The sequence below is a fragment of the Rhinoraja longicauda genome, chromosome 6 (genome assembly GCF_053455715.1).
Source record: "Rhinoraja longicauda isolate Sanriku21f chromosome 6, sRhiLon1.1, whole genome shotgun sequence".
Classification (NCBI taxonomy): Eukaryota; Metazoa; Chordata; class Chondrichthyes; order Rajiformes; family Arhynchobatidae; genus Rhinoraja; species Rhinoraja longicauda.
The window spans coordinates 61,491,586-61,514,112 of NC_135958.1; the positions used below are offsets into that span (position 1 = coordinate 61,491,586).

The 22,527-nt window shown below is 42.0% G+C and overlaps 1 protein-coding gene across 4 annotated transcripts in view; it reads right to left on the reverse strand.

Annotated features, from left to right (window-relative positions):
- Positions 1-22,527, reverse strand: part of ttyh2 (tweety family member 2) — a 66,508-nt gene that overhangs the window by 38,404 nt on the left and 5,577 nt on the right. For all 4 annotated transcript variants that reach the window (XM_078401121.1, XM_078401120.1, XM_078401123.1 and 1 more), the window contains exons 2-3: positions 12,389-12,561; positions 37-148 (exon numbers count right to left, since the gene is read on the reverse strand). In XM_078401121.1, coding sequence (XP_078257247.1) covers positions 37-148; positions 12,389-12,561 — 285 coding nt within the window. The remainder of the gene's footprint in view (positions 1-36; positions 149-12,388; positions 12,562-22,527) is intronic.

The following is a 22,527-nucleotide window of genomic DNA, read 5'->3' on the forward strand; positions in this document are numbered from 1 at the left end:
CTTGATAATTGCTAAACGTGAGACTGATCATCTTACCAAGCCATCGATCGCAGCAAAGGTGTGATTGGCATTGTAGATGGAGGTGGTCAGCTGGTAGACACCGTCATTGGTTTCACTGTTCCCATAGAAGCCAATCCCAATGGCAGCACTGTTAAACAAACATACTCTTGAAATAAAAATACCACGGATCCAGGATTTGCAATTTGTACATTTTAAAGTTGTCATATATAGTCACAAAATGTACATTTTAAAGTTGTCATATATAGAATGTTGTCACTCAAGAAATAAATTTAGAGAGCACAGCGATCACTTTCCATTGATCTACAATTACTTACAACATAGAACAGTACAGCACAGGAACAAGCCCTTTGGCCCACGATTTCTGTGCCAACCATCACTTATCAATCTGCACATGACCCATATCCCTCCATTCCCTGCATATCCTTATGCCTACACAAAAGTCTTTTAAATGCCTCTAACATATCTGCGTCCACCACCACCTCCAGCAGCTCGTTCCAGGCACTCACCACCCTCTGTAAAAAAACTTGACCTGCCATTAAACTTTAGAAACAAAGAACTGCAAATACTGATTTATACCAAAGATAGACACCAAGTGCTGGAGTAACTCAGCGGGTCAAGCAGCATCTCTGAAGAGAAAAGATACACAACATTTTGGGTCGGCTCCCTTCTTCCATTAAACTTTGCCCCTTTCATCTAAAAGCTATGCCCTCCATTTGACTCTTCCATCCTGCGAAAAAGGTTCTGACTGTCTACCCTATCAATGCCTCATAATTTTAAATACATATCAGATCTTCCCACAACCTCTGGCATTCCAGAGAAAACAATCCAAGTCTGTCCAACCTCTTCCTGTAGCTAAAACCCCCAAATCCAGGCCTCATTGAGGAATATGGCAACGTATATTAAAATGGATTTGAATGTTGTTTAGATGTTATCCTCACCATTGCCCAGCTTTTTCAGTTCACAATCAAACTTGGGAGGGAGTATATTGCTTCAGACCTTGCAGTTAAAAGTTGACATATTTTTTAAAAAACACTTATTTTGGCTGTGCTTAATTTCATAACACAGGACATCTTTTCTTGGAAATAAAGTAAATTTACTTTGTTTCAGATAAGGTGACCATACATTCCAAGTGCAGGAAGGAATTTGCAGATGCTGGTTTACATCAAAGAGACTCAAAATGCTGGAGTAACTCAGTGGGCAGCATCTCTGGAGAAAGTCCTGGAGAAAATCTGGAGATCCTTTTCTCCAGAGATGCTGACCCGCTGAGTTACTCCTGCATTTTGTGTCTATCTTCAGTAACATGTGTCCATGCATCCAGGTCCAGCACTTAGTGAGGTCCCACATCCTGGGCAACATTTCCAGCGAGAGCTCTTGGTTCATGGAGCAGCCACAGATGAAGGAATCCACCGGAACGTCATTGAGAGTAAACCGTGTCAGTGCATGGAACACGTTGACAACTGCTCACTCACTCACTCACCCGACATCACTTATCAGTGCATGTGTGGTGGCCTATGACAGTTATGCCAGCAAGTATATATCACTGTGTTAGTACTTGAATGAATGCACCTCATTGCTATAATCCTGCATTTTTTGTAAATGTGTGCGTCCTGCATTTTTGGTGTATATATCAACATAGATAAAGTATAAAGCCAGTATAATCATAGTCCTGATACATAGTCTCCACCCGAAACTTTGACTGTCCCTTTGCTTCCACAGATGCTGCTTAATCCACCGAGTTAACTTCAACAACTTGCTTCTTACTCCACTTATGTTTATGTTAACTTTTATGTAGATGTGTGCCTTGTTGCTTTTAATATGGCTGCATGGTAAAGCGAATATCACTGTACCCTAATTGGTACACGTGACACTAAAAAACCTTTGAACCTATTTTTCCCTTCTGTTACTCAATTCTGCTATTTTTATTTGCAAATAAGATGTAAGCCTCTGGAACTAATCACACACAACAGAATTACTAAAAACCAATGTACTTATAGCTGCAGATTATTCTGAAGTATGTTTCAATAAGCCGTGTGCCAGCAAATCCCAGAGTTAATGGAGATAACATCACAAGAGAAAATCAACAAACCATTTCTGTCACTATAACCGAGTACAGAAAATGCTGCCCTAGATAAATTTTGACAGGAAATGTTTGGTGCTTTGATCAAAGAGGAAGGGAGTGCCATCAGTTGGACTACAGGGTGATGCATAATGTTTGTTTTCTTTAATGTAGATTCTGATGTTTAAAAAAGTTTAAGAGATGAATATGTCATGTTGGAAAATAGATCAAGTATGACGTCACTAGATTCCAGCAGTTTAGCAGTTCCAGCTAAACTGTAGTTTAGATTCAGATTTGGATTTAGAGATACAGCGCAGAAACAGGCCCTTCGGCCCACCGGGTCCGCGCCGCCCAACGATCCCCGCACACTAACACTATCCTACACCCACTAGGGACAATTTTTACATTTTACATTTGCCCAGCCAATTAACTTACAAACCTGTACGTCTTTGGAGTGTGGGAGGAAACCGAAGATATCGGAGAAAACCCACGCAGGTCACGGGGAGAACGTACAAACTCCGTACAGACGGCGCCCGTAGTCAGGATCGAACCTGAGTCTCTGGCGTTGCATTCGCTGTAAGGCAGCAACTCTACTGCTGCACAGTTCTTCAATGATAGAAATGTTCAAGACTATACTTGATTTTATCTGCTGTTAACAATCATTTATATAATAGAACAATATATAAATAGCATCTTCAACCCAGCACAAGTACATTGTCAAAGAAACTCTTGCAGAGTTATTGAAGATAGCTGAGCAGGTGACCAAAACCCTACCAATTAGTGAAAGGTTAAGGAGCACCTTACAATGGCTGCAGAGCTGGCATGCTGGGGCAGGGTATTCCAGAGCCGAGATTACTACCCCATGGCCACCACTGGCAGGACAATTACTCTCTGTGCTACCAAACTAGAGGAGCTAAGGAGCACATACATCACAAGGGGTCACAAGCTGGCGGAGAGCACAGGGCTACAGAAAGGTAGGACCATGCAAAGAAGCTGGAGAATTTTAAACTAATGGCATCGGTTAAATGGAAATTGATGCTAGTCACTAAGGTTCTTGCACCAATGACTGAGTCGGAGCACAGGAAGATTCTAGCAGGTACTATTGGAGAAAGAAAGAACAGCCTGGGATACATTACAATTGCCAAGCTTGGAGATGACGAATTCAGGGCGAGGGCTTCAGCAGCTGAGGAGCTGGACCTGGGGAGGAGTTGGCCCATGTCACGGAGATGGAAGTTGGTGATATTCAGGGCTGCACACAACCTGGTTGTGTTTCAGAGAGCTAGATCTGGAAAGATGGAGTCAGTGACACAGGAATGGGAATCGGGACCCAGATTTAAGAGTAATCACCCTGATCTTCCTACAATTCAATTGGAGGAATTTGTGGCTCATTCAAAGTTAGATGTCAGATGATCAGTCCAAAGATTTAGAGATACCATACCCACAGAACAAGATGCCTACATACAAATTAAGAAATCATTCGTGATCAAAGATTTTTGCAAAGAATTAGCAGTTGCAAAGACAGCTGATTCATATTCCAGGTTGCAAGATAAATTAAAACTAATAATCCTTTACACTTGAGACTTTGGTGGATTTTGGGGACAATTGGATGTTCCTCCGATCAGCCAAACACAACTTTAAATTTAAAAAAAGACAAATTGCTGGAGTAACTTAGCAGGTCTGGCAGCACTTCTGGAGAACATGGATAAGTGATGTTTCTAGTCCATGTTCAGAGACGCTGCCTGACTGTTACTCTAGTAATTTGTGTCTTTTTTTGGTAATCTTGCATCTACAGTTTCTTGTTTCTACATTGTAATTCACCGCCGTTTAGATGCTACTTAGTTGTATAATAAACTTTCCAATTAACCCAATAAGGTTGAAGAGAGTGGAGGTAACGAGGCCCCATCGAGTTCAAAGGGAGTGTGAGAAACGGGCTCCAGGGAGTTAGACATGCAGGAAACAGGACCAGTGAGCCAGAGTCCAAACCATCAGGTTTCCCAACCAGTGGCAATGCACACTATTAGAGTCAGAGAGCCATAGACTGATACAGTGTGGAAACAGGCTCTTCAGCCCAATTTGCCCACACCGGACAACATGTCCCAGCTGCACTGGTCCCACCTGCCTGCATTTGGTGCATATCCCTCCAAATCTGTCCTATCCATGTACGTGTCTAACTGTTTCTGAAATGTTGGGATAGTCCCAGCCTCAACTACCTCCTCTGGCAACTTGTTCCATACACCCACCACTCATTTGTGAATAAAGTTACCACTCAGATTACTGTTAAATCTTTTCCCATTCACCTTGAACTTATGTCCTCTGGTCCTCGGTTCCCCTACTCTGGGCAAGAGATTCTGTGCATCTACCCGATCTATTCTTCTCATGATTTTATACACCTCTAGAAGATCACCCCTCATCCTCCTGCGTTCCAAGGAATAGACACCCAGCCTACTCAACCTCTCCCTATAGCTCAGCCCCTCCAGTCCTGACATCCTCATAAATCTTCTCTTAACCCTTTCAAGCTTGACAATATCTTTCCGAAAACATGGTGTCCAGAACTGAACACAATACTCTAAACGGCCTCACCAACGTCTTATACAATTGTAACATGACATCCCAAATTCTATACTCAATACTGACTGATGAAGCCCAATATGCCAAAAGCCTTTTTGACCACCTTATTTACCTGCGACTCGACCTTTAAGGAACCATGCACCTGCACTTCTAGATCCCTCTGCTCTACAACACACCCCAAAGGCCTACCATTCACTGTGAAAGTCCCCCCACACCCATGTTAAACGTCCCAAAATGCAACACGTCACAGATCTCTGTATTAAATTCCATCAACCATTCTTCAGCCCACCTGGCCAATTGATCAAGATCTTGCTGCAATCTTTCACAACCATCTTCACTATCTGCAAAACCACCCACTTTTGTATCATCTGCAAACTTGCTAATCTTGCCCTAATGTTCTCATCCAAATCATTGATGTAGATGACAAACAGTAACGGGCCCAGCACCGAATCCTAAGGCAAACCACTAGTCACAGGCCTCCAGTCTGAGAAGCAACCTTCCACCATGAAGCCAATTTGCTATACATTCAGCTATCTCTCCTTGGATCCCATACAATCTAACCTTCCAGAGCAGCCTACAATGCAGAACCTTGTCGAATGCCTTACTGAAATCTGCTCAGTTACAGTGCCTTCCATAATGTTTGGGACAAAGACCCATCACATGCGGTTAAAGTGCACATTGTCAGATTTCATTTAAGGGTATTTTTATACATTTTGGATTCACCATGTAGAAATTACAGCTGTGTTTATACATAGTCCCTCCATTTCAGGGCACCATAATTTTTGAGACACGTGGCTTCACAGGTGTTTGTAATTGCTCAGGTGTGTTTAAATGCCTCCTTAATGCAGGTACAAGAGAGCTCCCAGTGCCTAGTCTTTCCTCCAGTCTTTCCATCACCTTTGGAGACTTTTATTGCTGTTTATCAACATGAGGACCAAAGTTGTGCCAATGAAAGTCAAAGAAGTCATTATGAGGCTGAGAAACAAGAATAAAACTGTTGGAGACATCAGCCAAACCTTAGGCTTACCAAAATCAACTATTTGGAACATCATTTACAAGAAAGAGAGCACTGGTGAGCTTACTAATCGCAAAGGGACTGGCAGGCAGGCCAAGGAAGACCTCCACAGCTGATGACAGAAGAATTCTCTCTGTAATAAAGAAAAATCCCCAAACACCTGTCCGACAGATCAGAAACACTCTTCAGGATTCAGGTGTGGATTTGTCAATGACCACTGTCTGTAGAAGACTTCATGGACAGAAATACAGAGAATACACTTCAAGATGCAAACCACTGGTTAGCTGCAAAAATAGGATGGCCGGGTTACAGTTTGCCAAGAAGTACTTAAAAGAGCAACGACGGTTCTGGAAAAAGGTCTTGAGATGAAGATTAAGTTATATCAGAGTGATGACAAGAGCAAAGTATAGAGGAGAGAAGGAACTGCTCAAGATCCAAAGCATACCACCTCATCTGTGAAACACGGTGGTGGGGGTTTCATGGCCTGGGCATGTATGGCTGCTGAAGGTACTGGCTCACTTATCTTCATTGATGATAGAACTGCTGATGGTAGGAGCATAATGAGTTCTGAAGTGTATAGACACATCCAACGGGAACTGTAAAAAATTATCTCTCCCGAACGGAGACGCGACCTTTGTTCCCGTTGCGGCCTACCACCGGCCATGCACCTGGGACCACCTGGGGCTCTGGTTCGCAGAGCCCATGGCCCGGACTCACCACCTGCGGCGCTGGCTGCCTGCGGATGCTGCAGGAGCAGCTGCGACTCGTCTCCGGAGGCTCCGGCGCGGGCCGCGTGGACGTCGGAAGCCCGCAGGCCCCTGGGTGGGGGCCGACATTGGGAGCACCGGCAGCGGCAGAGGCAGCGTGTTCGCCCGCCCCGAATCGCGGGGCTTGGGTCGGCCCGCCGTGGACCTTTCACCTTCCGGCGCGGCCTGGAATAGGCCGTGGACCTTTCACCGTCCGGCGCGGCGCTCCAATGTCGGGAGCCACGACCGCCCCGAGGTGGCAACTTCAACAGCCTGACCTCGGGAGAAGACGGCAGGGGAAGAGAAAAGACATTGTGGCCTTCCATCACAGTGAGAAGGGACTGGAGGAGACTCACTGTGATGGATGTTTCTTTTGTTTGGTGTTAGTGTATGATTGTATGTGTTATTGCATTTTTATTGATTATTCTTATTGGTCTTAATGTTTCAACTGCGGGTAATGTTTCATTTCACTACACATTTATGTGTATGTGACAAATAAACGGCTATTGGCTATTGACTATCAGCTCAAGTTCAAACAAATGCCTCAAAACTCATTGGCCGGCGGTTCATTCTACAGCAAGACAATGATCCCAAACATACTGCTAAAGCAACAAAGGAGTTTTACAAAGCTAAAAAATGGTAAATTCTTAAGTGGCCAAGTCAATCACCCGATCTGAACCCAATTGAGCATGCCTTTTATATGCTGAAGAGAAAACTGAAGGGGACTAGCCCCCAAAACAAGCATAAGCTAAAGATGGCTGCAATACAGGCCTGGCAGAGCATCACCAGAGAAGCCACCCAGCAACTGGTGCTGTCCATGATTCGCAGACTTCAAGCACTCATTGCATGCAAAGGAATGCAAAATACTAAACATAACTACTTTCAGTTACATTACATTGTTGTGTCCCAAACATTATGGTGCCCTGAAATGGGGGGACTCTGTATAAACACTGCTGTAATTTCTACATGGTGAAACCAAAAAGTATAAAAATGGCCTTTATTAAAATCTGACAATGTGCACTTTAACCACGTGATTATTTCTATTACAAATCTCAAAATGTGGAGTACAGAGGCAAATAAATAAATGATGGGTCTTTTTACCAAACATTATGGATGGCACTGTAACATCTACAGCTCTGTCCTCATCGACCTTTTTGGTCATGTCTTCAAAAAACTCAGATTTGTGAGACATGACCTCCCACGTACAAAACCATGATGACTATGCCTAAACAGCCCTTGCCATTCCAAATGACTGCATAACCTATCCCTCAGAATACTCTCTAATAACTTTCCAACTCCAGATGTTTAGCTCACCGGCCTATAGTTCCCAGCATTTTCCCTGCAGCCCTTTTTGAATAGAGGCACATTTGCCACCCTCCAGTCTTCCGGCACCTCTCCTGTATTTAAGGATGATTCGTAAATTTCAACCAGGGCTCCCACAGTTTTACTGTACAAACCTCTGATAGGAAAATAACGAGAGGGGCTATTTCTTCCTCCCAGCGAGTGTTTACAACACCGTAAAAACAGCTAAAGATATAACAGTCCAGAAATGGCTTCCAACAACTTTTTCAGGATAGAGATGAATGTAACCAAACAACATAAAGAGTACAGTAATGAGCTCTGATCATTTGGCAGGAAGAATTAACAGTAATTTTATCAATGGTAAACATTTTGGCTACTGTTTTAACGAAAAATGGGAAATGCAACTGAATTTTAGACAATAGACAATAGACAATAGGTGCAGGAGTAGGCCATTCAGCCCTTCGAGCCAGCACCGCCATTCAATGCGATCATGGCTGATCACTCTCAATCAGTACCCCGTTCCTGCCTTCTCCCCATACCCCCTCACTCCGCTATCCTTAAGAGCTCTATCCAGCTCTCTCTTGAAAGCATCCAACGAACTGGCCTCCACTGCCTTCTGAGGCAGAGAATTCCACACCTTCACCACCCTCTGACTGAAAAAGTTCTTCCTCATCTCCGTTCTAAATGGCCTACCCCTTATTCTTAAACTGTGGCCCCTTGTTCTGGACTCCCCCAACATTGGGAACATGTTATCTGCCTCTAATGTGTCCAGTCCCCTAATTATCTTATATGTTTCAATAAGATCCCCCCTCATCCTTCTAAATTCCAGTGTATACAAGCCCAATCGCTCCAGCCTTTCAACATACGACAGTCCCGCCATTCCGGGAATTAACCAGGTATCCAAACCGAAATCCCTATGCAAAACATTATTTTAATTGGTTTCCTACCTTCATGTGTTTGTTTCTAAATGTTAAATCAAGATAGGCTTCTGAATGACTCTTTCAATGGTTTAGAACATACTTCAATGCTGATAAAGGGAAAGCCACATGAGCATATTACTTGGAGTTTGATGGACAGAACAGTAATTGCTACTCCATTACTTTCTTAAAAGCAGGAAAATGCACCCCGCATTCACACAAGCACTCACAAGAGGGATTACAGTGTCAAAACAAATACCACTAATAGGATGGTGTCAACATTTTGTGGTTAAATAATCAAGCTAATGGTATGGCCTTTAGTTCTACAAGCAATTTAAAGTTATGTGCTGGATGCAGAATAAAGACTAAATATATCTGCAGACAACATTGTGTTCTTACATTTCCAAGTGTAATTATCTCAGAATATTGGTTTGTCAGCTGAATGCAGTGTAACTAAATAGCACAGCAGGAAATATTTCACTTCATTCCGAATCCTAGCAGCAGTCACATCTGTGCCAATTATATTTGATGTCTTAGTACAACGGGATATCACAGGGTTGCTCTTCGAAAGCAATTCTTTCAATGACAGTGGCAGGTTCAGATTACTGATTATACCATGCTTTTCTGACAAAGTTCTCAGCATCAGGAGATGTTTACAGGGATATGTGCCAAACACAAGCAGGTGGGGCTGATGTAGATGAGGCATATTGGTCAGCATGGGCAAGTTGGGCCGAAGGGCCTTGCTTTCATGCTGCATGACTCCATCTTACAATCATCTGTCTAACCTTCCAATCCACCATGATCTGTCCAAAGCCTAACCCTGACCACACCGTTGTCTGCCCAAACAAGTCCCCCAGCCCCATCAACTGGCCAACACGTATCCCACCTGATCAACATTTACCTTCCACCTTCACCCATTAACCTCACCAACCTGTCTCCATTCCTATAATCATCTGCCCAACAATGCAGTGATCCAACAACCAGAACTGATCTTCTGCTCCAGACACCCTCTCCTCCTCCAGCAATGCTCTCCCCACACGCCATTTCTCCGCACCCACCACCTCGGACTCCCCACAATGGGATGACCACAAAAAAAGGGTCTATTCTGCCGCACACAGTACCTAGGGCTTCACACAAATAGAACGTTCCACCATCGGCAATGATGGATTGTGATCAGTTTTTAATGCTTCAATCGTGCTTTACTGGCACCGCACAGTGACATTCTTTTTGCATAGATCATATATGCACGAGTTGCCATATCTTGGTGCCATTTACAAAAAGTCCAAAGTCTGGTCCAGATCAGTCCCGATCCAGATAAGCCCCAGGCTGCTGCAGGGCCACCTCCATCGCCCTCGACCGGCTAAGCCCATTAAATTACTGGACTCATGACCCGAGGCCTAGACACGAAAGTTTAGGAAGCTCGAAAAAAAGTGATAGACTGGCAAATCCAATCCCTTCCCGCTAATGTTTTAAAGTGAGGAGTTTAATCTTAACAATAGAAGAAAAATTCTGTGGATTTCAGAACCAATTCTACCAACGGATGATCACAACTTAATTCTCAGTGGCAAAAGCCTGTTTATTATGTTTAGTTTAGTGGAATTTAGTTTAGAGATACAGCATGGAAACAGGCCCACCAAATTCATGCTGACCATCGATCCCCGAACATTAACTATCCAACACACAAGGAACAATTTACAATATTTACCGAAATCAATTAACCTACAAACCTGTATGTCTCTCGAGTGTTGGTGGAAACCGGAGTATCCGGAGAAAAAAAAACCACGCCATCACAGGGAGAACATACAAACTCTGTACCCATAACAGCACCGTAGTCAGGATTGAAACCGGGTCTCTCGCACTGTAAGACAGCAACTCAACAGCTGCACACTATGCCTCCAATTGGTGATAAAACGTGACTGTGTGATATTGAAATTAATTACCTCTACACCAAAATAAATAAATGGATTAGGAAAGGAGGGAGCAACTGGTTCAGTATGAACAAAATGTCATTACTGCCACACTATCAAATCAGAAAATGCAGCCTACTAATTACATCAGTCACAAGATACATGCGTCGAGTTACTCTGGCATCGTGTGCTTCTCACAAGATACCACTTGGTTTGACCATGCACTCAGGCACCACCATCATGACAATCTTAAATTTCATGAAAATTCAATTTATTAATATCCCTCATAGTGACAGACGCTATTATTAACCCTGACAGTTTAACAAAAAGGGTTTGTTTAAAGTTAATGAACAAGAAGCATTTTGTAGCCAAATTCAATTAAAGCAAGATGAGAAGGCTCTAAACAAAATCTTGTGCCCCTTAACTAGTTACTGCTGACCTGCCAATCTATTGATTAAAATAAATATTCTAAGCTTTAGCACTATGTTGGAAAGTGTTTAACCTGAAATGCATAGTAAAGTGTCAGAATGTGCAAATAAAATGATCAGTTCCCATCCAACCTTTAGTTCTTAGACAAGCGATGAAGATATTGCAGTTTAATCTCAGCATTCTAGGTTAGGCCAAAGGTCGGAATGCTACCCCTCAATAATTATCCTTGCTTGGAAGTGAACATCTTGGTGTGGTCTGATGATATTTTAATGCAATGTCTCACAGAGTATCTCGCCTGTCAGTACATGTGACAGGATGGTCATTCAGGGAACTGGATTACACCTCTTTCTGACATTACCATGAAGGGTGGTGAATCTGCGGAATTCTTTGCCACAGAAGGCTGTGGAGGCCAAGTCAATGGATAGTTTTAAGGCAGAGATTGATACTCGATTAGTACAGGTATCAAAGGCTATGGGGAGAAGGCAGGAGAATGGAGGTTAGGAGGGAGAGATAGATCAGCCATCAGCCAGATAGAATGGCCTAATCCTACTTATGACCTTACAAGTCAAGAAAGAATAAATTAGCAATCACCTTTCACATCACTCCACTACTGCTCATTGAAGCCTTCGCCAATGTGGACCAAACAACGTTGACCAAAGGCATTGGGTACAAAACGCCAATGTTTTGCTCTAAATCAATGCACGAGATTCCCTTTGCGAATTAACAGTAACCAGCCTCTCACCATTTAACATTACATTTTACTGAATACATGTAGTCATAGAGTATTATAGCACAAAACAGGCCCTTCGGCCCAACTCGCCATGCAACCAAGGTACCCCATCTAAGCTGGTCCCATTTGTCTGTATTTAATAATAATAATAATAAGTACTTTATTCGTCCTACAATGGGGAAATTTGCAGGGTTACAGCAGCAAAGTGGACAGCAAAAATAAATAAGCATTGATTTTAAAAAAAAATTTAAAAAAAATTTGGCCCATAAACATCTGTTTAAGTGCCTTGTAATGTTGTTATTGTGATCTGTCTCAAATAACTCCTGTGGCATCTTGTTCCATATACACCACCTTCTGAGTGAAAAAGCTGCCCCTCAGCTTCTTACAAAATCTTTTCCCTCTTACCTTAAACCTATGTTCTCTCATTTGTGATTCCCCTACCCTGGGTAAAAGACTGTGCATTCACCCTATTTATTGCCCTCATGATTTTTTACACCCGCATAAGTTTACCCCTACGCCTCCTGCACTCCAAGGAATACAGTCCTCGTCTGCCTATCTCTCCCAAAGTTCAGGCCCTTGAGTCCAGGCAACATCCTCGTAAAACTTGTAGATGGAGCTCAAACAAGACTACATTACACTTCATACAATGGCTCACAGGACACCTACAGGTTTGGTCACCTCCCACATCCCCACTCACCAGCATATCAGACCAGCGGTCACAGCTGTCCACGTGACACAGCGGGAATGTGGCTTCTTAGTCTCTTCATCATCAGCTGGCTTGCAGCAGCAGGTGCACAGCAAGTAAATCAAGAGGCAAATCAAATTGAAGCCCAAGCAGACAGCGGCAATGGCAGCCAAAAAGATCAGTGCCTGAGGGAACAATAGAAAAGCAAAAGTCAAAATATTGCTCAACATTTGCACACATCGAATCACAGTCACCAATATCACTTGTGTAGTTAATTGATAAATGTAAAGATTCAGATCATAACATGCATGGGTACCGTCAATCATTCAGCACACTAACAGATTCACAGAGCAGTACAGCATGGAAAGAACCTCTTTGGCCCACCTTGTCCCTGTTGGCCAAGTTGGCATACTGGACTAGTCCCATTTGGCCCTCAGCCTTCTGAACCCTTCCCGCCCATATGTCTATCCAAATGTCTTTTAAACGTCATAATTGCATCCATTTCCATGGCTTTCTCTTGCGGCTCATTCCAGATATGAACTATGGACATAGTATCGAGAAAGGTAGAGTGAAGTCTCTCAATCTTTTGGTCATGATTGATGCTGTATACAAACTGATTCATGCTATAATAAAAGGATATTGATCATTACAACAGAAAGTTTCCACCTAATTTTATGATAATTATGATTTTAAGCCAAGGTATTGAATGTGGTGTGAACATGAGATTCAGGTGATTTTTAAAGCAGTTCAAATAAAATTAAAACACAGTTTTAACCAAGGACTAAAGATCAGTCTCAAAGCAAAAATGTTGAAAACATTTTTGTGCACTATCAGCAACATTGACAATGAAGGTAGACAACAGCCACTTGTTACATCTAATGTCTGGTTATCCACCACAGAGGAAACTCATAACTCGTAAACAAGTCACCACACCTCTGTGAGAACTGAACAATTCTGAAGAAGATCTGAAGAAGGGTCTCTGCCCAAAACGTCACCTATCCATGTTCTCCAGACATGGTGCCTGACCCGTTGAGTTACTCCAGCACGTGTCTGTTTTTTAATTAACTGTCAGCTGCAGTTTCTTGTAACTTCACTGCCCTGCTGTACCCCTGGGCTGCAGAGAAATGTTCCTTACCTCTACTTTTACAACAAAGCTCTGCAAATTATATAGACATGAACAAATCTGAATGTACACACTATTTAAAGCAGTATGTTCTGCAAACTGCTAAAGATAATATTTAATATGCTTGAAATAAATGGACTGGAAATCACTGGAACATGAGGCAGATTTCTTAATGATTTTAAAATATTCAAGACAAGTCAACAAATAATCATCGTCTGAGCTGACAATCTGATTGTTCTCCACATGTTGAATGTTTTAAACTATGCAAAATGAAGATTTAGTTTTAACATGCCCCTGAAGTATTGAGAAACTTAAAAATAGATGACTTCCTTTCCGTTGCTGTCTACACCACCTGGAACCAGAGTTGTATCTGGGCAAACTTTCTCTCTCTTCCTCCTCATGTGGCTCTCAAATGTGTCCGCAGATTTGGCTTTGCTTTATTGCAAGAAAGGGTGGGTGGGATGGGGAGGCATAGATAGTGAAGTGGCTGCGGCAAACCTTCACCACCCTCCCTCAAGATACCACTACCGTGTGCGGCATTCCACTTCCCACGGTCTCCTGCTTATACCAAGTGTTCCCGTCACCCTCTCCACTCCTCCCCCTCCACAACCTGACCTGCATAACAAATAGTGCACAGTAATGTACTCTGATCCATTTTCCTCCCTTCCTGTGAAGTAACCAGAAGCCGGCTGCTACAAAGACCACATCTGGCAAAGTAGTAAAGACTGACTGAGCAGCTCCCATAGATCTGATCATATGACATGGGTTAGTTACACCACCGATCCATTAGATATTTTCTACTGCACCAGATTCAAATGGCATTTTCCATGGTTTCCATTAATAAAATATTTCATTTTTGGAATGAAAAAATAATTTATACAGATGATGACATGACAAAATGCTCCAAGTTAACTATCTGACGTCGCTGAAAGAGCTTGTGTTACCAACTCTTGTTGGTCATTGTCTCAGCCTTTGCTCAGGAGCCATCCCCACACCACAAAGTTAGTCTGTTCTCCCTGTAGAAACTTCAGCCAACAAATCTCAGCTGTCTTGCTAGGACTGGGCCAGACGTGGGCAAATGAGGTTGAGCTTTTTGAGGTATCCTGGTCAACGTGTACAAGTGGGCCAAAGGATCAGTTTCCTGCTGTATGACTCTCTGGTTGCTTTGCTCCAAGTGCTGCCTTTTTGATGAGTTAATAAACTACTGCCCTGACTTCCCTGAAACAAAACTGAGAATGACCCAACACCATTTGATTAAAAATAAACAGACCATCTTTTTATTCCTTGCTATAAGTGGACTTCAACTAAGAAATTAATTGCTGCGTTTTGTGTAAAGTAACAGTGGAAGATAGTCAAAAGTATTTGTTGTGACATCCCGGGATTATGAAAGTCATTACATAAATGCAATTCTTTTCACACTGGTCTTTCAAGGCAACTTTCTCTGTACCAACTGTTTTCGACCTAGACTGCAATACCCATTTTTGTGAACAAACCCACTGAATCCTGAAAGCCAGTCTTGTTTTTTTTAGACAATTCTCTGACCACATGGTGAGACTGAGCGACGACAAAGCATCAAACATTGGGACCCTACAAAACACCTCCCAAGACTGTGGCAGCTGTCAGGTTTGCCAGTGGTTCAGACTGTCAGCAAGTTCAATGATTTGGAACCTGACATCCATAAGTAGTTTAAAAATGGTTTAACTATTTCATTTGATTTTAAAAACTTCAAATCACGTAGCACTTGAACAAACTAAAGAGTTAATTTTTTTAAATCCAAGCCAACATATGTTTCCCTTTTATTCTCTCTGCAAATCAATGGCATGCTGGTCTTCTGCCAAGTCTAGATTGGCACAGAAACCAAGAACATGACCCCAGCTTAACTGTTGAAAAATCCTAGCAAGATTGAGCCTGAATGCAACAAGTTTGAGACTTCTGCATTTGCTGGGAGTCCTGAATCTTTCTGTGCTGTCAAAGTAAGGGCCAATATCATGATGCATTTCAAAATGAAGACCAATCAGGGCTGCTTTTCCACTTTCCTCCTATATACACCAAAATATATTGTATCACAAGATTATTCCTTTAAAAAAAAACCCAGGGGGCCATAGGTCTATAGCAGAGGGATCCCAGAGGAACTGTGAAAAAGTATAGGAATGTGAGTTTGCATCTTGAAATAAATGGAAATTAGAAACGAAGTCTGTATTCATCCAACCACTTTAAAAATGTACAAAGTTCATTTCAAGCCACATGGACACCACATACAAAAGATGAAGTAATCCACAGGCAGAGACAAAAATATCACAAGACTTCAAGTCATGCAGCGGTTATTAATGCGACTTCAGATGAAACAGAAGCTCACTTTAAGGCTTCTATTTCAATGATGTATACAAAACAATGGTGCCCAGAAAATTGTGCCCCAACCTTACATCTTCAACATGTCTCCTTAGAGACATGAATTGTTTAAAAATGCAGTCACACTTTAAAAGCAAACATCAGGAGACAAACAGTCTTATATATGAATGCAAGAGACAGGAAACATCCCATCATGCCTCCTGCATAATTTAAAAAGACCCCAGCTGCGCCTCTGCCTCAGATCCACATCACCATTTGATGACCATATGTCCAATTCCCGTCATGCCCCATATTACATCACTTTCATCTTTACATACACTCAAAAACTCAGCATTAACATTCCAAGGTGCAGGATTCCAAAAAAAGATCTTTACCAAATCATCTCATTACTAAACAATTGAAACTCCAGATTGACAATGTGACCCTCTTCTAGACTCTTTTAATCAAATACCAACCTTGACCTCCTTAATTAGCCAAAGACTGAGTTTTTTAATATCTCAGTAGAATGTGCATTTGTTGGGAATGTTGAAACACTTGCCATTGTTCACCACAAAAGTAATGTTGATTTGTTTTCATTGACATTGGTTACAACAGAAAACTAAACTTTCTTCAAATAGCAGCTTATACACAAGAGATTGACTTTAACACCTCATCTGAAGGAGGGTTTCAGGTAAATGCAATACTTCCTTAAGACTGCCCCAATATATTACCTTTATTTATTTTATTCTGTTACAATACCCTAAAGATTTAAAGAAAAATGGAATACACAAAGGGAATGTTAACAACGTGGTGACATTATTGAACAAGTATCCAAAGTCCAGGACTATTGATCTGGAGATTTGATTGCAAATACCACCAGAATAGCAGAATCAAAAGCTGGTATTTATGGAGATTTTGAAACCACCTGATTATTGTAAACCCCACCTGGCTCCCTGATCTTTAGCTAGTCTGGCAGTCCCTTCAGAAGGGACTGTTCCACGATTCAGCAAGATTATTGCCAATTTGATCTGTCACCTTATCTCTACTTTCCTGTTCAATCCCCATAACCCTCAATTAAACTATACAATAAAATACCTCACTACCGGAGATATATTTAACCTCACTGAAAATTTCAGTAACCCTGAGAGATGGTGCTCCCCGTTTTTAAATGGCATCTCCTTTCTCCGACACTACACTCCCCCATTCCACATTTCCCCATAAGGAAAACAGCATCTCCTCTGCCAAGCCTCATCAACCCTTGTATCTTCAATTAATAACCCATCATTGTTCTCAACTCTGATTATTATCATTGAACACAGAAGAATAGTGCTCAAGAACATGCCCCTTCAGCCTTTAGAGCACGGTGCAAACATGATGCCAAGTTAAACTAATCTCCTCCTCCCACACATGATCCATATCCCTGCATATCCATCTGCCTATCTAAAAGCCTCTTAAACACCGTTCCAGGCACTCACCACTTTCTGTTTAAAATAACTTGTCCCAAACATCTCCTTTCAAGTTGCCCCTCTCATCTTAAAGCTACGCCCTTTAGTATTTGACATCTTCATCCTGGGAAAAAGATTCTGACTGTCTATCTTATCTGTGCCTCTGATAATTTTATTAACTTCTGTCAAGTCTCTAAGAACCTCCAGAGCAAACAATCCGTTTTACCAACCTCTCCTTATACCTAACACCCTGTAATCCAGGCAGGATTCTGGTAAACCTCTTGTGAGCCTGCAAAGCCTGCAAATCCTTTAAAATCCATTCTGCTCATCCTTTCAATTTAAGATGACCCCTTCAACCCATGAATCAACTTTGTGAATATTCTCTGAACAGTCTCCAATGTTACTATATCCTTCCTTAAATAAGGAGACTGGAACTGTATTCAGTGTTCCAGTTCTGGACACAAGACCTCCCTGCTCTTATTCCAAATTATTTGCTGAATGTGTACGTAGGCTTAAAAAAGGGACACAATGCTGGAGTAGCTCAGCAGGTCAGGCAGCACCTCTGGAGAACATGAATAGGTGACATTTCAGGTCAGGACCATTCTTCAGACCCAAAATGTCACCTAGCCATGCTATCCAGAGATGCTGTCTGATCCACTGAGTTACTCCAAAACTCTGTGTCCTTTTGTGTAAACCAGCATCTGCAGTTCCTTGTTTCTATGTGTCTCTATGATTTATTTCCTTTAAGTATGAAAACACCCAGACCTTTCTACTCAGAAGCATTCTGTTGTCTCTTTCCATTCTGTTTCACCACTGTTCCAACCACGACGGACAATCTCACAAGTTCACACTTCATCTGTCAAATTCCCCTCACTTTGTTAACCTATATCCCCGGGCAAACTTTGGGCCATACTCACACCTTCCTTCCCCACCATCTTTGTGTCGGCTGCAAATGCAGTGCCTTCATTGGCTTAATTTAACTCATTAATTACCAATCTGAAAGGAAAGATTTAGGCGAACATATTGGCCCTAGACCTCCAGAATGTTCTCCACCCCATCATTAATTCTCACCTCTTGTCCTGTAGCAAATTAAATTTGCTTTCAATATATTTATATAATATTTAGATTGAACTGTATTGTGTTTACTCTCAATCCATTTTCTCTAAGCCATTCTTTATTGCTTTCCAATTTTTTTCACGATCTTTTAGCCTACCAATGATCTTTGCAACATTGTTTGCTCTTTTATTCAACTTAATACCATTCTTAATTTCTTTTTAGGCCAAGAATGAATCATTTTTACTGTAAAATCTTTATTTCACAATGGAGTACATCTTACTGAGAATTCTAAATTACTACACAAATGACCAAATGACACGTTGAGTCACATTCGGTTACTTCACTACCAGTAGTTGCATCAGCCCACTTCAGGGCAGAGAGCACACTGACTATTTGCATCATGGTCTGGTTCAGTAAATCGAACGCCAAAGAATGAAGGAGACTACAGAGAGTGGTCTTCCCATCACAGGTACTGATCTCCCCACCATTGAAAAAATCTACAGGAAGCGCTGCCTCAAAAAGGCAGCCAGTATCATCAAAGACCCACACCAACCTGGCCACGTTCTCATCTCGCTGCTACCATCAGGAAGAAGGTGAAAACCATGACCACCAGGTTCAAGAACAGCTTCTTCCCATCAGGCTCTTGAACACTGCGGACATTGGCCTAGGCAACTACGATCTCCTTTGGACAGAGTCCTTGGTTACAATACCGACTTCTGCCTTGCACGATTATAGTTATTAGTTTGCTGTATGCTTGATTATTATATATTACCTGTGTGTTCTTGCGTTTATGGGCCTGTTCAGCTGCAGCAAGTAAGAATGTCATCGTTGGTACATATGACAATTAAAGACTTGATCATGGCTTCCACATCTGCCTGGTTGATTATTCAGAAGACAATTTAAAGTAACAATGTAGTTCAGGAGGTTAGCTTACAATTAATGATACATATAGCTTTCTGGGATAGAGAATTCCAAATTTTCACAAACATAAATTCTTACTCTCCTAAAAGAGAAAACATGTCATAGCAGCTGCCTGCTAACCTCTTCAGAAATGTGTACGTTTCAATTAGATCAACTCTTATCCTACTGAACTCCTGAGGGTACAAACGTTCTGTTAAATCAATCCTCACATCTCAACCTCTTCATTATAAACTCTGTTTGCAAACCTTCACTTCACCAGGTCCAAACGTTAATAGATTTTTAAAATATCTTTATCTCATTCTATAATGAACGCATTATAGGTTATTTTGTTTATTCTCTGCCCTTGATTCCCTTCTGAAAATGTTGAAGACATCCTGGTAACAATGAGCTCAATGGACTCACTGCCAGCAACTCAATGATAAATGGGAAAGCTTCTGTAAATCACTGGATTATTTCCTTCAACACGAGAAGATTTTCATTCCCATCCTTGACAAATTATTTGTAGAACAGGCTTGCCATAGCAAGGGAAGAACACAAGACGTGCCCCTTCTGTGGCAATCTCCCTAGTCCAAACACTGTCACCTGTTAGATGCTATCATCACTCCAGTGAAGGACTCGAAGTTCACAAGATCAAACCATAATATGCACCAGTTACAGCAGGACGAACCACTACATAATTCAATTTATTGCGCCTATCAATCTGGCCCCAAAACATAAGTAACATAACTGCTGCCACTGTCAAATCAAGTCAAGAGTCAAAAGTATTTCATTGCAATATGTACTGGCAACATAAGAATTTACTTATGAATTTACTTATTTACTTACTGCAGCTTTATAGATCCATTAATAACACACATATAAATATACATTAATAATACATTCATTTAATAACCAATAACACCAGGTAACTAGACCATGACAGTGCAAAACCAAAGTCCATAGTGCCACTAAAACAGAGCCATTGTAGATCATAGCGTTTGAGGGAGGTTGATGTTGTGCAATGTTCGAGAGTCTGATGTCAAAGTTCTCAAGGACCCCACAAAAGTAGCTCTTTAGACTTTGAGGATACAGTGTGGAAACAGGCCCTTCAACCCATTCTCCCCGTACACTAGCACTGTCCTACATACTAGGGACAATTTACAATTTTTACTGAAGGCAACTAACCTACAAACCTGTATGTCTTTGGAGTGTGGAAGGAAACTGTAACACCCGGAGAAAGCCCATGTGGTCGCAGGGAGAGCGTACAGACAGCACCCACAATCAGGATCGAAACCGGGTATCTGGCTCTGTAAGGTGCTATTGCTTCATTACTGTGCCATTGTATGCCTCTTCTCAGACTACCTGCCTACTTCCGGCATACTGGAGCACCAAAATGCCCAGAGATGACAGCCTGCTGCATAGTCAGCTAAAACTGGACTTGTGAAGAAACTCCAGGCTTCTCTCCCAATAAAATCCAGGATTAGTTTGATGAAATTGACCAGGAGAGTAAGGAGTAAATCAACTATAAACATAGACTATTCCTGGATTGAAAATGTAAACTTTACTCATGGGGAAAGATAAAGCTCTTCTGGAGGCATGGATGCAGCAGATAGTGGATGGCGAGAGTGTAAACAGAAACAAATGCAAGACATTTGTATCAATTTGCAAGACAAGCAAATTGTGGGCCAAGCAGAAAAGTTGAAGGAACAATTGTTCCACCGAATGAATTAACATTTCTAACAATGGAACATTCCAGACAAATTATCATGGTATAGCATTTCAATACTTATCAGAATATTTGTCAGAAATTTGATTTTTTTAGTTTAAATTTTTATCTCAGCTGGTCTCCCAATGCACAATTGCCAGGCAAGGTTATTCAACCAGCTTTACGAATTAATTCTAGAAAAAAATGGGATTGAAGAATAATTACAAGAACAAGTAGCTGTAGTTGAGATCTTACTTTTTATAATTAGATCCTGCTGCAAAATAAAAAAATGGCCAAGACTTTGCAATCACTGGTGAATTGACAAAGATCACCATTGACTTTTGATGAAAACAGCATTATCTTTTGTAAGGGAGGACTTTTGCATATGCTGGTTTAAATGGAAAGAAGACACAAAATGCTGGAGTGACTCAGTGGGTCAGGCGGCGTCTCTGGAGGGGGGGAATGGGTGACGTTTCGGGTCGAGATCCTTCTTCACAGGCAGATCAGTCTGAAGAAGGGTCTCGACCCGAAACGTCACCAATTCCTTCTCTCCCGAGATGCTGCCTGACCTGCTGAGTTACTCCAGCATTTTGTGAATAATGAGATTTTAATGGCTGTCATAATTTATAAAAGCCACGAGAAACCTTCCAAAGTAGCAAGATGTAATTTAAATGCTGTTATCTTGGTCTCTTACAGCCAATCTCTTCCATTAAGATCAATGGGTAAAAACCTCCTACAGTTCTTCAGATATGATATAGGTTCTTTAGTGAATTACTTCCATAGGTTCTTGATTAGTAAGGGTTTCGGAGGTTATGTGGAGAAGGCATTCTCATATGGGGTAAAAGGGAGATAGATCAGCCATGATTGAATGGCGGAGTAGACTTGATGGGCCGAATGGCCTAATTATAGACAATAGACAATAGGTGCAGGAGTAGGCCATTCAGCCCTTCGAGCCAGCACCGCCATTCAATGCGATCATGGCTGATCACTCTCAATCAGTACCCCGTTCCTGCCTTCTCCCCATACCCCCTCACTCCGCTATCCTTAAGAGCTCTATCCAGCTCTCTCTTGAAAGCATCCAACGAACTGGCCTCCACTGCCTTCTGAGGCAGAGAATTCCACACCTTCACCACCCTCTGACTGAAAAAGTTCTTCCTCATCTCCGTTCTAAATGGCCTACCCCTTATTCTTAAACTGTGGCCCCTTGTTCTGGACTCCCCCAACATTGAGAACATGTTATCTGCCTCTAATGTGTCCAATCCCCTAATTATCTTATATGTTTCAATAAGATCCCCCCTCATCCTTCTAAATTCCAGTGTATACAAGCCCAATCGCTCCAGCCTTTCAACATACGACAGTCCCGCCATTCCGGGAATTAACCTAGTGAACCTACGCTGCACGCCCTCCATAGCAAGAATATCCTTCCTCAAATTTGGAGACCAAAACTGCACACAGTACTCCAGGTGCGGTCTCACCAGGGCCCGGTACAACTGTAGAAGGACCTCTTTGCTCCTATACTCAACTCCTCTTGTTACGAAGGCCAACATTCCATTGGCTTTCTTCACTGCCTGCTGTACCTGCATGCTTCCTTTCA